The sequence below is a fragment of the Lactuca virosa genome, chromosome 9, assembly GCF_052849685.1.
Source record: "Lactuca virosa cultivar CGN04683 chromosome 9, Lactuca_virosa_CGN04683_v6, whole genome shotgun sequence".
Lineage (NCBI taxonomy): Eukaryota > Viridiplantae > Streptophyta > Magnoliopsida > Asterales > Asteraceae > Lactuca > Lactuca virosa.
In genome coordinates this window covers 36,586,110-36,602,956 of record NC_136434.1, presented here as the reverse complement: position 1 = coordinate 36,602,956, position 16,847 = coordinate 36,586,110, and the positions used below count along the sequence as shown (strand labels likewise).

Below are 16,847 nucleotides of genomic sequence, written 5' to 3'. Positions count from 1 at the left end.
CTATGGACTTAGTGTATGTTGTATAAATCCTGGCAACGATGTACTTCGTGCCCATTCTTTAGGATAATCCTTAGGAATGAATGAACGAGGAATAGTTGATTCTTAAGAGTAAAGAAGATAATGGGGATGGGTAATTGGGTTGACTGTTTGATGTTTAAACATAATAACTATATTATTGTGGGTTGAAAACTCTATGTACTCACCAGGTTTCCCAACCTGACCCACTCAAGCTTATTTGTATCACAGGTGTCGATATGAAGTTACATTACAGTGAGAGATTAAGGATATGTAAATCACTAGTGATAATAAATGTAAGTTCTGTTTATGCTTATGTTTTTGTATTGACGATGACATCCCAGTGTTTTGAAAATGAATAAAAATACATTTCTTCGGAAATGCTTTGATAACACATTTATCATGTTTTTCTGGGAACAAATTTCGCAACATTTTTATTAAAATAGGTACTCTGATTTTTATAAAGCATAAACAAAATCGGTCTTTTCTGGCCGTGAAAATGGGGATGTCACAGTTCAGTATGGGCAGTCTGTCGGGGAGGCAAACCAATTCAATATTTCAGGTCTCGAAACAGCTAGAAGTGGTTTTCTGCAAGGGATTAAGGATCCATTCTTCATCAAGTTTTGAGAGTTCTGCTAAGGTTGGGTTCGGTTGGCATTGGGAAGGTTGTGGTACGCGTGGGGTTATGATCCTGTTGTTCAAACTATATGGTGTGTCGGGAATGATAAGGAATGATTTCGAGGACAAAATCTAATTTAATTGAGGGAGAGTTGTAACACTCGGTTTCGAATCATTTCATTATTCGAGGTTGTGGCCCGATGATTATAAGACTTAGGGCCTTGAGGAAGGAAGGTGTTGGCTCTTTTTGGATGGGGGAGTTATAGATTAAGTAATCCGAGTGTTCGTTTGTGTTTCAGAGCCCAAGGGTATAATCGAAATTTGAAACTCGGTCCTCTATGCAATTTTGGGTTTTTGTCCAATAATTTTTAAGGCAAGGGAGAGTTGATAGAAGTGTAGGGATTCTCGTCACCTTTCCGTGGATATAAAGAACGTCAGAAACGGATTTAGAACGAAGCATTTATGGCTAAATGAAGTTAAGTGTTATGGAGGATTATCTACTATGCGGGGCGTACCAGTCGTGTACGCGGGGCGTACTGAGTGGCTTGGTCGCGGGTTCTCCTTGAGTACGCCAAGTGTACTAAAGAGTACACTGGGCGTACTCCCTTCAGCATCGAACCCTAATTTTTGGGTTTTACCACTATATAAGCAACATTATATCCTTCCTTTGGACATTTTAGGTCAGCCTCCATCCCCTTTAGCCTATATTAAAACACTAGAGTGCTTTGAGTGAGTTTGGAGCTTGGAAGAGTGTTTGTGGTGGTTTATGTAAGAGAAGAAGAAGCTTTAAGACTCATTCTTTGGAGGAGGGCTTTGAGATCCAACTTTATCAGCTTATTTTGGGGGCATGTGAGGTATAAAGTTCAAACATTGCTATATCTTTTCTTAGATCTACTTCTTGGCATGTTTTTAGTCATTTTGGTCCTTTTTGGTTGGTGATTGGGAGTTAAGGGCCTTTTAGGAGCTTAGCCATATAGATTTGGACATATTAAGGGTTCCTTGGGCATAAAGGTGCAAACTTTATGGTGGTTTGGGTCTCATGCATGTATTAAGTCATTCATTAAGCTCTTTTGAGCTCTAAAGCCCCATTTAACCATGCATGCACATAAAGTTGGAAACTTTATGTGATTAACCACCTTGTTGAAGTCAAATTTGAGTTTGGATCGAAGTCTTAATGGGTTAAGAGATGAAATGGAAAAGTTGGCCATGTTGGTGAGTACGATGTGCGTACAAGTTTGTACGCTGCGCGTACAAGCCATTTATGCAGTACGCTAAGCGTACAGGCTGAGTATGCCCCGCGTACTCAGTAGGATGGGTTTCTCTTGTTTGGGCTTTGATTTTGGGCTTGAGTGGGCTTGGTTGTCTTGGGCCATTAGAATTCATGGGTTGGGCTGTCGAGATTTTGTTGGAATTCTTGGGAAAAGGCCCATGATAGGGTTTGGGGCCAATTTGGAAAATTGGGCCATAATTGGGCCTTAGAAGCTTATTTTGGATTTTGGGCTTTTGGACATTTGGATTGGGCCTTGGCCGTGGGCCAAATTAGAGGAAGGGTAAAAAGGTCTTTTATCCTAATTTGGACTCATAGTGTGAGTCGGAACTCAATTATTAATTTGTGGTCATTTGGTATTTGATAGCGCGGGGATTTTAGTGGATCTGCAGTCAGAGTTTTATCTGGGGGTTTCAGTTGTCCGAGGTGAGTCTCCTCACTGTACTATGGGTCGAAGGCACCAATTTTGGCCCATTAGCTTATGTATTATGGAAAGACCAGGGGGTGGCCCCTGACATTTGTATGAAAGACCCAGAGGTGGCTCCCGGCAAATCAGTATGCAAGACCAGGGTTCGGACCCTGGTAGTTAAGTAGATAGTTAGTTGTATATTGTAGGTTGGTTGTCTTTGTGATGCTTGCATGGAAGACTAGGAGGTGGCTCCTGGCACTTGTCTGTAAGACCTAGGGTTTTGGCCCCCGACCTTACAAGTAAAGGCAATGACCCAGCTCGTGGAAAAATGGATAGACTATGGTTAGCATAGCACTTTCTATGGCATGTATGATGTGTATGGTATGTGGTATTTTGGGGAACTCACTAAGCTTTGTGATTACAGTTGTTGTTTATGGTTTCAGGTACTTCGAGTTCAAAAGGGAAGGGCCCGGCTTGATCGGAGCGCATACACCCATATTTTCCGCAACCTTGAGATTTTGGGATTATACTCTGATAACTGTTTTTATTATAAAATACATTTAAATATTTGAGTAAATGATAAATGGGTGTTTTGGTAGTTTTAAAATTGAAATTTTTACCTTCATATTTTGGGGTTTTACAGCGTCGATGTTGAATTGATCGTTATCACCTTTCGAAACCCTAGGTGAATGATCGAAGAAGCAACGTTATGTGGTTACGTCGATAGCAATGGCCGGTCTATGGCGTAGTATCGGTAGAGTGGTGGTGGGTGGGTGATGGGTGCTGGGAAATTGGATAGTGTTTTAATCTATTGATTTATATTAATATTTTTAATATTTTAATAAAAAAAATTAGTGGTATAGATTTGGAATTGTCATTTTGACTCAATGAAGTGTTGCTACTATTAAGAAATTAATTCCCAACTTGGAAGTCATTTTTGTTATGGCTTAAGGAGTTAAGATGCCAATTAACCCTTAAAAGTCAAAGTTGGGAAATTGTATGAAAATACCTATTTTGTTCCTGTTTTTTAAAACTTCTAGAAAAATCATCAAGAGTCGGATTTAGGATTTGTAAATTCTCAAAGTTCAGATTTTGAGTGTAATATGTTCCTGATTTTTCCCTTTACCTAATGTTGGCTCTAACTAGAGTAAAAATCATCATTTTCACTGACTGGTCAGAAATTAGTTGCATTGATATCTCATTTTGTGAAATCCATAGTAAATTGTAGAAAAATCGTGTGGGCATGTACAAGTAGTCCCTGGAAAGATAAAAATCCAAATTACTGGGATATGGAAAAATATTGTAACTTTTATAGGCTTTGGTTGTGTTAAAGTGGCCTTGAACAAGCTTATGTTTCGATTTAAAATGTAGAAACTGAGTCTAGAAGTTTGTCTAGATGTTTAGGGTATGGAATAGCCATTTTTAATCTTGATTAATATTATACGAGTTTTACGAGGTGACTTGGTGTGATGGAGTTTCCACGGTTCACTCTGCTAATTGAAGTCAGTTTATAGTTTTAACTTACTAAGGTGCATATTCGAAACGTACAATCTATAAATGGTGATTTGATTAACATTAGGATGACCTTGTCATAATTTGTGTTTGATTATGATATGATACTTGTGATGTTATTGTATGCTTTGTGTCATTTCCATGTTATGACCTAATTTCTATGTTGCTTTGACTTTAATGAATTTGATGTATATGACATGCTAGCTTAAGTTATTTGAAAGAATGATGCATGACTGTGCTTTAATGTGTTGGTTATGAATATAATGCATGTTTTAATACACATTTATATGGTATTAGTTTCATGTTTTATTTAATTTATAAATGACATTGCAGGGTTATGCGTTGTGGGTTTGGGGAGTTTGATGATCTTTGCCTAAAACCTTAGCTGGATCATTAAGGATGCCTACTGGGTTGAAAGAGTACCTATAGTAAGACCTATAGCCACAAAGTTTGTTTTATTTAACTTATAAAGGGGTACTATTGGAGTGTAAGTATGCTAGTTGACTAGGAAACTCCTTATTATGCATGTGTTGTGTAGCATAATTGGTGACATAGTATGTAAGATCGGTAGGGTCTTTCTTGTGGATCATATGATGTTGTTAGGAGTTATGGTAACTAGGGAAGGCCGGTTATCAGTATATGTATGTTTGACCGGTGAAAGACTTAATTGAGAAGTGGTTAATGACAGGGTAACTAAGGAAGGCTAGTGCCAAGAGTATGTAGTATGCTAGTATATATTATATGCTTATGTAACATGATTATGTGGTAGTGGTAGCTTGGGTTCAATGTAGTTTAAGTTAGATAGCCTGAGAACTCTAGGTCTAATGCCTTATTTCAATGTTATTGTCTGATTGTCCGCTATTGGGTGGATCATCTGTTCGACCATCTATCTTATCCCTGACTACATATGACTTTATGAACTGTATGAAAGACTAGAATTTGGCTCCTGGCTTTTACACGGAAGACTAGGATGTAGCTCCTGGCAGTGGAGGTTGGATTGGGCCCGTGTACTCCTTGGGTGGGGCCTATTATGTATGGTTGGTCAGAGCTCGTTATGTATGTTTGGACAGAGCCTGTTATGTGAGTAGGGTTGGGGCCATCGCGTATGACATATGTATATGGTTAGGAGTTTTGGTTGCTAGTCGATAGAGTTGAGAACTGTATGAGGATGCATTCTATGTATGGTGGAATTTGTGGTATACTGGGGAACTCGCTAAGCTTTACGCTTATAGTTATGGATGAAATATTTTATAGGTTGATCGTAGGAAGAGCTCGGTGGGACTGTACACACGCATAGAAGATATTCGTTTCCTCATTTTTGTAATTTAACTCTAATAATGTATGGTTTTAATCAAATTAATGTTACTTTAAGGTTTTTTAAACAAAGGTTTTAATTGGTTAATCTATTTATAAACTAAAAAAATCTGTTTGAAATTTTTGGGACGTTACAAGTTGGTATCAGAGTCTTAGGATTTTGCGGCGTGTTTGAACTCAAAATGAGGACTGGGATATTTTTTAAATAAGTTTTTGAAAGAAAATACCTTTATGCAAAAAAAACAATTTTCTAAAAATATTTTATTACAATGGGGAAACGCAATGCATACAGTCGGTCGGAGCTCAGGAAGTAAGTAATTTCCAATATACCCATATGATCTTGTATTTGTGCTATGAACTGTTATATATGCTAGAATGAAAGTTGTAGATCTGCTCAGGAGTTGCATGATAGAATTGCATGGCAGCTTTAATGCCAATTAGCCTAGGGAATTGTTTGTTGTGTGCTGCTTGAAGTCTAGATTGATAATGTCAATTTCTAGGTGTATATATTAAAGTTGTACACTATTAGGATTATCTAGCCTTAGAATGACTGATTTAGCTTTATTTCTTGTTCCTTGTTTGGTTTTCATCTTAGGGAAGAATCACTTATTCGACATCCTATTTGATAATGTATAGTGTACAGCTTGCATGCACGAGGCAACCAGTGATGTTGGTAGAGATGCCTAGCAATGCAGGAGCGAGTGGGAAGGGAAGAGTCGTAGAAGGAAAGTCTAGGAAGTATAGTATTATGCATATGGCTAGCTGTATGCATGTGTGTGGGGAGTTTAGTGGAGTGATGCGAAGTGACTTGGGAGTCTTGGAATAGTCCTTTGAATGGGTATGGATAGGTGTGGAAGGTAGTATTGGGTTCGTACAACTTAAATCAAATGATTCATACTTGGGTCAACGAGGTGATACAGTTATACCAGTGAGCTTGTAGGTGGGTATGCATGGTGTGGGTTTGCACGGTGCATTGATTTTTGATGTATTTCCATTATCTTTCAGATTCAGGATGGAGACCTTCCGTGTTAGAGATTCAGATTTGAGCGAGAGGGATGTCTATGTCTTCATCGCTATAGAGGTTTCGGGGTTCTTGATTGAGTATCTGCTTGGTTTGATCAGTTCTGTCAGGGAAGAGTTGATTTCAACGATGGACGAGCGGTTTAGGGTTCTTCGGGCTGATTGGGAGTTCGGTTTGATTCAGGACTTGAGAGGTTACCATTAGGGAGTTTGATGTGTGTGGAGCTCCTCGTTTATTTGGGAAGAGGGATCCTATCACTAGTATGCGTTGGATTCTGATGTGGAGAGTTTATTTAGAGCCAAATTTTGTCCGGCTGAGGCTAAGGTCAGATTTTCAAAGTGTCTCATGCTCGATAGAACTAGGGATTGGTGGTGTGAGGTTGTCCAGATCCTTGAGCCCGATGCAGTCGAGTCTATTTCATGGGAAGATTTTGTCACCAGATTCAAGAGAGTTTATGCCGGCGATTGAGGTTCAACAGTTGGCCCAGTAGTATTGGGCACTCGATCAGACTATAGAGTCGGCGACTAAGATCACCACCAAGTTCAGAGAAAGAGTGTTTCTTTGCCTACAGTATGCAGTTGCAGAGGAGATGAGGATGACTCGCTGCCATGAAATGTTGAGATCGGAGATCCAGAAGCATGTGAGTATCTCGAGTCATAAGATTCTTGTAGGTTTGGTGGTGGTAGTCAGGGAAAAAAGAGCTAGAGTTGGAGACCTAGTAGCACAAGGGGAAACATGATCGGATTTATACATCAACAGCAACAGTCAAAAATTCAAGGGTGACTGACTTTCGGTCATGAGATCGAGAGACTCACGGATCTTGCGATAGGTGTAGTCATTCTCATCAGGCTACTTGTCGTGCGTCGGTTACAAGATGTTTTAGATGCGGTCAGTAGGGTCACTACAGTCGGGACTATAGTCAGAGGGAGTCGAGGGTGTGCTAATTTTGTAGCTAGCCATGCCATGTTAAGACTAATTGTTCCATAAGAGAAGATGAGGTGGATTTGGATCCAACACCCTTAGCTTGGAAGTTACTAGATGGACGGTTCGGGACAACTGGAGTCCCATGGGCCGGGTTTTAGAATTATAGTTCTTCGTTTTGGGTGGATGCTTCTTTGTTGATGTCATCAGTATCTTGTTTGTTATGTTTTCCTTATTTCAGTTGTAAACATAGATGATCTGTAGAATGATATTGAATTAATCAACTCTAGTTTCATTTTGAATGATGATGTATGTGTGGATTGTTGCTATTGTGAGGCTGTGGGTGTATGTTGGAACTCTTGGAATTTTGTTTGAAGGATTCAGACTCTCTTTTTCCTTAGATTTCAGTGGTGGTTGTTGAGAACCACGTAGTAAAGTCTTGGGTTGGCTCGAAATTTTGAATGGTTTTAGAGTCATCAAAGTCTATCCATATCCAAGTGGGGAAGAATCGCTTACTCAAATGGAAGGACTTTAGAGTGTAGGTCATCCTAAATTTTCTCATTCAAGGATATATGATAGCAGGTTCAATTCGTTGACGGGAATGAAGTTTATGCAAAGAATATTGTTCAGTAGTCAGATGTGACCAAGGAAGCAAATGTTGAAGATTCAAGGTTATCTCGTCGGGTAGACTTGAAGCATTGATTGCAACATAAGATAGAAGTAGTGAATAAGCTCAGGTTGAGGGTTATGTAAGGATGTCTCTGTTTGTTCTTGTCTGATGAAGTCCCTGGGGTTTGAAGCACAGCACAAACACCTAATGGAGTCTAGTAGACTAAGGGTCCATCTCATGTCATTTTTTGCTTTTTATCTTTATAATTTTGTTTGAAGGACCATGGGGGAGCCCATGGCAGCTTCAGGAGCATTGTAAGACTGTGGGAGGGCCACAACATTAACTTAGGTTAAGGCAAACTCGTCAGTGTTTATTTAGTCGCTCCTTTTTTTAGGCTTAAGGGCTGTTAGATCCGTATCGATGTTCAGACTTGTTTAGCTTTTCTTGTTGGGTAAGGCATGTGTTATCTTGGGTGAGACCCATGGGCAAGGCTCGTTTATATGTTATCATGGGTAAGACCCGTGGTCGAGGCCCGTTTATATTTTATCTTGGTTGAGACCTGTGGGCAAGGCACATTTATATGTTAGTTAGGATTTGGTTTGGAGTTTTGCTTTTACGTCTGAGTGTGAGTTTTTCGGCTATGACATTTAGTCAAAAATTCATTTCCCCAGTTATCAGTAACACGAACCAAGGCCGGGGGAGGACTTGGTTGGATCAGATCTGTGAGTTTTGGTCAATATGGTTGATGTATGGGGTAGCTTTGTCTACCTGGAAGTCAAGAATGATCTTGAAGTATTCAGATTATGGATAAGGATGTTAGATCTTCTCGACGTTGTTAGTTGTGATGTGTTTGTGTTCGTTTTTCGTGAGGTTGCATAATTCTTACTGAGGATTGAATCAGCCTTTGACCCTGAAGAAGTGCCTGTTTAGAGTATTTTTCCAGTGAAATAGTGGATGAGGATTCAACCTTTTAAAGTTTCTGCTTGAGTATGGCTTATGCATCTAGTTTTGGAGATCTTATGCGTGTAGTTGCAGACTTTGGTAAGGAAGATCATTTTGGCTCATCTAGAAAGGTGTGGGCTTGGAAAACCCATGAGGGGTTCGAAAGGCATTTAAGAAGTAATTGGTATGGGTGGATTTTGAGGACGAAATCTAATATAAGTGGGGGAGAGTTGTAACATTCGGTTTTAGGAAGTTCTTATTTCAGACTTTTGAATGTATTAATAAATTTGGATAAGTATGATTTAAGTCAAAAGTAATTAGATAGAATTTTGGGCCTAGTCGATACCTTTACGTGCATATAAAGATCACTGAAAACGGAGTTAGAACGAAGAAGTTTTGGTTGTTTGAAGAATTCGCTGAAAACCGTGAAATCAGGAATTTAGCTGAAAAAGCATGAGGCGCCCTCTTAAATGTGCGTCATGCTTTTTCCCCAACAGGCTGCGATTTTTAGGGTTTTTGGGACTATTTAAAGGCCACTAATCCCCTAGGGTTTGTCATTCTCATCCCCAATAACCCCTTGAACGATTTTTCTTTAACATTAACCCTTTCTCTCTCATTTTGAGCCATGGAATCATTTTGGGAGCTTATCTTCTTCATAGTGTGCTTGAAGCTTGAAGATCAAGTTTCCTTTTGAAGCATTGAAGTAAGGAGCAAGTATAGATCCAACACGTTAACACCTTTATTGTACCATTGTGAGTATAAAGCTTCAAGCTTTCCTCTTCATTTGTTAGATCTTGTTACTTATCTATGTTATGCAATTTAGTCCTATTTTGGTGATGAGCTTGGAGTTAAGGTGACTCTGGCTCCTTCTAAGTTGATAGAAGTATGTTTTGGACCATTTAAATCTAGAAAGTTGGCATCTTGGCGCTTGTTATCTTGGCTATGCAAAGTATGTTGCCTTCTAGTGCATTAAAGTCTTGATCTTGTAAGTTTGTGTCATTATTCTGGATAAAGTTGCAAACTTTATCTATCTTGGAATCATGTTGTTTCATATTTGAAAGTCGGAGGATTGGACTTAATAAATTAAGTTGTTAAAAGTGCATTCTTGGAATTTTTGGACTTAAAGTTTAGATCTTGCTTGTTTTGGAAAGGCTTGATAGATAAAGTTGGAAACATTATCCATTTAGAACTTAAGGGAGTTCAGATCTGTGTTTTGGTGGATTGACTTAACGGATTGAGTCGTTATACCTTTTAGATTAAGCCAAAGCACGACACACTTTTCCTTGAGCGCGACGTGCTTTCTAGACTGTCTCAGTCACGCTTTTTTAAACCCTTGTGCCCGACTATTTTGTCATATGGCGAAGCATTGGGCACTTCTTGAAGTGCACGGCGCACTTTTGACCAAGTGTTGACTTTTCAACTTTTGACTAGGTTTGACCTTAGGTTAAACTTTAGGGTTGGGTCTTTGGCTGAGGTTTTCCTTTTTCTTGGTGTTAGACGAGTGACGGGTCTGATCGGTGCAAGGAGTCGAGAGCGAAGAGGTACTTCTCCAGTTCTGCAATTCAAGTAAGTTTTCTCACTATGTCATGTATCCAATTGTATATCCTTTGCATGGTAGGATAAGGGTACTGTTAGAGAACAAGTATGCTAGTTGACTAGAATAACACCTTGTTATGCATGGTCTATGTAGAACACTTGGAGGCATGGTAGGTAAGATTGGTAGGGTCTTGTTTGTTGATCGTATGATGTTGTTAAAAGTTATGGTAACTAGGGAAGGCTGGTTATCAGGATATGTATGTTTGACAGGTGAACGAGTTAATTGAGAAGTGGTTAATGACAGGGTAACTAAGGAAGGCTAGTGCCAAGGGTATGTAGTATGCTAGTATATATTCTATGCTTATGTAACATGATTATGTGGTAGTGGTAGCTGGGGTTCAATGTATTTTAAGTTGGATAGCTTCAGGAATCTAGGTTTAATGCCTTATTGTGATGTTCTTGACTGATTGTTTGCTTGTAGGTACATTACCTTATCTTATCCCTGACTACATATGACTTTATGAATTGTATGAAAGATCAGGATTTGGCCCATGACATTTGCACAGAAGACCAGGATGTAGCTCCTGGCAGTGGAGGTTGGGTTGGGCACATTTACTTCTTGGATGGGGCTCGTTATATATAGTTGCGTGAGGCCAATTATTTATGTTTGGGCGATGCCCGTTATGTAAGTTGTGTGTGGTTAGAAGTTTTGGTTGCTCGGCGCTAGAGTCGGGGATTGCATGTTGATTCATTGTATATATGGTGGAATATGTAGTATTAGGGAACTCACTAAGCTTTATGATTATAGTTGTGCATTAAATGTTTTGCAGGTTGATCGTGGGAAGAGCTCGCCGGGACTGTACACATGCATCGAAGATATTCGTTTCCGTGGTTTTGTAATTTAACTGTGATATATTATCGATTTAATCAAATGAATGTTACTTAATGGTTTTTTTAAAACAAAGGTTTTACTTGATTAATCTATTTATATACTGAAAATCTCTTTGAAATTTTTGGGAAGTTACACGTATGGACCGCAACGCAATGAAGGATGGTTCAAAACCCTAGATCTTATGCCTTGAGCCTTATTTAAGGATGCTAACTTTAGGGTTTGTGTCTGTTGGATTAAGGTGTCTAAACTCATAACTAAATTGTATATACCTGTAATTAAAAGAAAAGTCCTTTTTGGGTTGCCTTCAAAACTAGAACTTGGTTAGAATGATATTTGTAGAGAGAGAAAGATTTATTAATTTATTACATGATTAATAAGTTGTAATAAGTGGTTTGTTAATATAGTTTGTGATTGATACATTAATTGGAAGTATTAAGAATTAATTAAGAATTAATCATAAATTAATTGGAATTTATTTTTGGATTAATTTGAATTAATTTAGAGTGCAAGGGTTGAGTTGTAATTATTCAAAAGTTAAACAAGGGATGAGTTCCAGAACCTTCCCTCATGGATAGTTTTGGGATGCCCTAATAAAAGCATTATAGAAGCCTCCTGGTGATAAGGAAACTAGATAACCACCCGGATTTGAAATATTATTATTATATGTTCAATTTAGGGTTTCTAGGGTTTCCTAAGACCAACTCAAACTACAGAACACTAAAATGGTGACTTTGTAACACTAAAATGCAGATTTCACTCCAACCACACACTAGAATTTTACATTAGAAATAATATATAGACTAAAATAATCATTATAATAGTGTTAAAAATAGTATATATAATAAAATAATGATACATTTGGTGTTGGAAGATAGACACGCCAAATTTGGAGGCCGCCAGGAGGCTTTACAAAAATGATGATGATTTTGAAGGTCCGTTGGAGTGGTTTTTAGAGGCTTTGCACCATTTTAGAGGCCCATTGGAGTTGCTCTAAGCAGGTATAAATAGGGGCCTTGGGTCTCCTATTTTCGGCCACTCCTTTTTCCAGAAAGATAGCCAAATTTTGCCTCTCCCTCCTCTCTCCTCAATAGTCTTCAAGTTCTAAGATTTGGGTACAAACCATTAGAGGCATCATAATTTTGGTGCTTTCTTTCCAAGATCTACAAAGGAATGAATTGAAGTGATTTGTTTACTACAATAAATCAAAGGTATGTAACCTTAATTTCATGATTTTGATTATTTTAGGGTTCATCTAGTTTTGTTATTCATAGTATGTTGCCTTCAAAGTGTTATGACATAGATCCTTATAGGTTGCATGTTCCCTCTTAATTGTTAAGTGTTTTTCCATATTGTATATGTGTTTATAACCTATAAAACCCTTTGGTGGTATCAGAGCAATCTGGTTGTCTAATATTGAAAGTGCATTAGATGGATTGAACATTTTTTTTTTGAAAATTGTCTGTCACGAAGTGGCACACTCTCTGCCATGACGTGACACCAGCATAAAACCAAATTTCGGGATTTTTCTGCCTAATCTGATTAGTAGGGTTATTTTTAGTGATTATCTAGTTTTGATTATGCTAATATCCGAATTTTGAATGCCTTATATGATTACAAATAAAACCCCAAATATTAGGAGATAATCTTGAATAGATAATTTTAATTATTGATTAATTAAATTGAATTATCCTTATGGATTTAATAATAAATTTAATTAGAAGATAATTATATAAATCCATGATAGGTTGTAATTGACTAATTAGTTGTATGATTAAATTAGATAATTAATATTTAAACCTTGTGTTTTAAAAAACGTTTTAAATTACACCTTATATATAGTTATTAAACGTTTAATACTATATGTATAAGAAAAGTCTGTCGAATCAATAGTAGGGAAGCCATGCTATAACAAGGGTATAAGGAAACATCCTATAAAATGACCGTTGAACGGGTGTCCTTTTCACCCACCGCTCCTTTATGTGGTGGAGGGTCGTTAGCCGAACGGGTTTATCAGACATAACCTCATTAAAAGTATAATGATATAAAGTACTAGAACCTTCTTTAATAATCTCACTCTAGTTACCTTAGTAGAAATGTGAAATGTATGTTAATCCATGAAAACACACATCATTTCTTCAATAAGACGTTACTGGAGCGTGTGTGGTTAACTGACACACTAATTTGGGACTATGAAGTTGAAATGATGGAACAACTCGAAAATTATCATTTTTATAGAGTGTGTGGTTTACCATCACGTCAACTTGAGATGATAAATGACATCGAGGTTGTCAAGCAGGTTTGTATGGTTATTCACATCTTGTTTGTGATCCTCGGTATCCCAGTCACAACTCGAAGAGCATAATCTGAGATTAAACATGCCATTGACTTGATTCAATTAATCTCAAATGATCTAGGAGTTCATATTAGATTGAAATTGGTGAAATCATTTCACCTACCTTAATAAATTTGTAATTAGAGTATGGCATCCCTCTTCTTAATTTCGAGTTGTATTTTGGATCCTAGCCTTGAGTATTAAATTGGGTTAAAATATTAAGGATTTATATCAACTAACTGAAACTATTTCTCTTATTATAAATGTCTATAAACAGTGATGCTCCTGTTGCTCAAACCTCCACTCAAAATTCCAACTTTACTCTCTTGTCGATTCTATCGAAGGAAAAGCTGACAGGTCCAAACTACATGGACTGGATGCACAACACGGAGATGACTCTTTCCTATGATAACAAAGAGTATGTTCTCAAGAAACCTCTTGTTGAACTCAATGAATCAACTGCCACTCCTGAACAAATTTTTTCTTATAACAAACATACTGACGACGCCACTAAGGTCGCTTGCATAATGGTTGCAACCATGACACCTGAGCTGCAGAAGTTCTATGAGGACAGCTTGCCATATGAAATATGCATCGATCTTGCTGAAAAGATTCACAAGAAGGCGATACAAGAACGCTATAATGTTGTCAAGTCCTTAATAGTGTGTAAGCTAAAGGAAGGAAACTCTGTTTGCGCTCATGTGCAAAAGATGCAGAGATATGTGGAGAGGTTGGAGAAACTCAATGTGTCTTTTGATAAGGAGTTAGCCATTGACATGTTCCTTAACTCCTTACCTCCTAGTTATGATCAATTCGTTTCGACCTATCATTTGAACAACATGTAGACGACATTGACCCAACTCCAAAACTTGTTGCAAACTGCTAAATCGGGAATGAAGAAAAGTCATCTCCCTTCTGCGACAAGTGCTCTTGTCATGGACATTGATCATAAAAAGGTAAAGAATAGGAAGTTCATATCCTAAATGTTGTTCCCACAAGGAAGGTTACCAAAACACCTCATAAGATGTGGATAGGGAAAGTTCCCTCGCTCGCACATATCAAGGTCTGGGATTGTGAGGCTCTCGTGAGACGAGAAAATCATGAAAAACTTGAGCCCAAAGCCGAGAGATGTATTTTCATTGGCTATCCACAAAATTCCTTTGGATACTGTTAGAACAAAGTTCTAGTAGGATTGATTGATTCTAAGCAGAAAAACAATAAATAACGAAATAAAGAACATAGGAATGGTTTAACTGATGTCGAATGATTAAGCTTTAACACCTCAGAAGAGCTCGATTAAGAACTTCGATTGTAGAGGTGTTTAGGGTTACAAAGCAATAAATGATAATAATCACGACCGTATCTAAGGCATACATGCATGCACTATTTATAGCTTAACCCTAATTGTCACACCCCGATCCTTGTCGGAATCGATCAAGGCGTGATATATTGTTCAAAGTCTCATGACAACTATGTTATAATATGATTAGATTCAATTAAGTACTAAGTATGCAAACAAGATCCACAACATACAAATACAAATCCAAATACGAACAACATTTATTACATCAAATTTAAATAGTCTTGTGGATTTCTAAGGCACAACCTATTTTTCATCAACTTCATTCTTCAAATCTGCATCATGGGTAAAAACAGGTCAACTACGAGAGTTGGTGAGTAATCTAATTTTAGTAGAGAAAATTTGTGAAGTTGAAACATTTATAATTTGAAATTTGTTTTTTTTTTTAAGTCGGCAAACAATTGTATTTGAGATAACGGTTTATAAATCCAAAATTGATTAACAAATGATAACAACAACAATAAGTCCTCACCCTATATATACATATGTATATATATATATATATATATATATATATATATATATATATATATATATATATATAATATATATAGGATGGAGCATCTAATCATCAAACACACTCAACCACGTGCGATCAATCACCTTAGCGTCCCAATGCGGGGTGGTCAACCCAATAGCGCTATTATTGTCCGTAACGTACCTCAAGAATACGGGCATAGTCATGGAGATTAGACTAAAAATGGTAATGCACTACAAGTACATGTAGCGTAAACAACAATAGTTGTACAATTAATGACTCACGTATAAATGTCCCAACAATGTCTCAATTGTGATAAAACAATAAAATGAAGTTGGAACATATTAGAACCACATGATATACCCCAAAAGTATTGAAAATTATAAAATATGGGGTAGATTACTCACATTAGTCCCAAAATGAAATGCGTGTGTCGTACGATAGACGGTTCGGGTCAAAATGGCGTAGAACCTAATATAATTAATAGTTTTGGTTTAGGACCTGCTAAACGAGAATAGAGTATTAATACAAATTATAGTTTGTTATGTAAATGTATCATAAACTATACCTATTATAGTTTATCACAACAAGGGTAGTAGTAGTGTTCATAAACTATAATTGTCATAGTTTACCAAATGTTTGTGTATAACGGATGTAAACTTTGTTTATAAAAATTAATTATTTACCATACTTGTGAAGGTAAAAATCCATTTGTTTTCTGATGTATGTCTAATTACCAAGACAAAATGACATAATGTAATAATATATGATTACATACTGATATACACCTTGCTCAACGAGTTACAAGGCGTAAATGAAATTGATGGTATTTTTCTACTAATAACGTTTCTGTTACTGTTCTTAGAAAATTTATAGAAAAATCATCAAAGGTCTAAATCAAAAACCGTAAATTCTGAGAGTTTAGAAAGTGTGTCTAGTTTGTTCATAAATTTTCTCATGATTTTTAGTGATCTCCAACTTGTGTGAAAATATTCATATTCACAGACTGGTCCGGTTTTGTTTCTGAAATGATAGACAGTTTTGTAAAAATCACCATAAATCGTAGAAAAATCATATGGTGATGTGCAAGTAGTCATTTTAAAGGTATGAACCTGAAATATATGCATCTGAAACAGTTTGAAAACTAAAATGTTTAAGTTGACCAAAACAGTCTGTGAATGGAGTTAAACGTTTCTATTGAAGACTGTTAAATGAGTTTAGTTGTGTTTTTGGTGTTTTAACTTGTATTCCCCCCCCCCCTTAAAACTTAAGAAAAACATGAAAATATAGGGGTATGAACTCCCCTTATGTGTTATTAGAGGATGGATGTTGGAGAAGAGAAGTGTTCAACCCAAGAACACTTAGAAGATGCCTTGACGAATCGAGAACCTAACATGAAGGTGACGATGTTTGTGTAAGATTCTTATGATTTTGAGTAGAAGGATGTGTAATAATCATAAGAAGAATGAATTATACTTACCAAGAGTGGAAGAAAGCTTGATAATCAGCCTTGGAAGTCTTGGAATTGAGAGAGAATGGTGAGAGAATTTGGAGTGTGATCCTTGGAGGAAAATGAGAGAATGAAAGAAGTATGAAGAGAGGGGATGGGTTTTTATACTT

At 37.1% G+C, this 16,847-nt stretch overlaps 1 protein-coding gene across 1 annotated transcript; it reads left to right on the top strand.

Annotated features, from left to right (window-relative positions):
* Positions 1 to 13,652: 13,652 nt before the first annotated feature.
* On the top strand, positions 13,653 to 14,234 carry LOC145139126 (uncharacterized). Its single transcript, XM_079073057.1, has one exon. It carries the CDS (start codon positions 13,653 to 13,655, stop codon positions 14,232 to 14,234), a length of 582 nt encoding a protein of 193 aa, XP_078929183.1.
* The last annotated feature ends 2,613 nt before the right edge of the window (positions 14,235 to 16,847 follow it).

What these genes read in the sequence shown, in the direction of transcription:
- LOC145139126 (XM_079073057.1), top strand. Translation starts at nt 13,653, where the DNA reads ATGTCTATAAACAGTGATGCTCCTGTTGCTCAAACCTCCACTCAAAAT.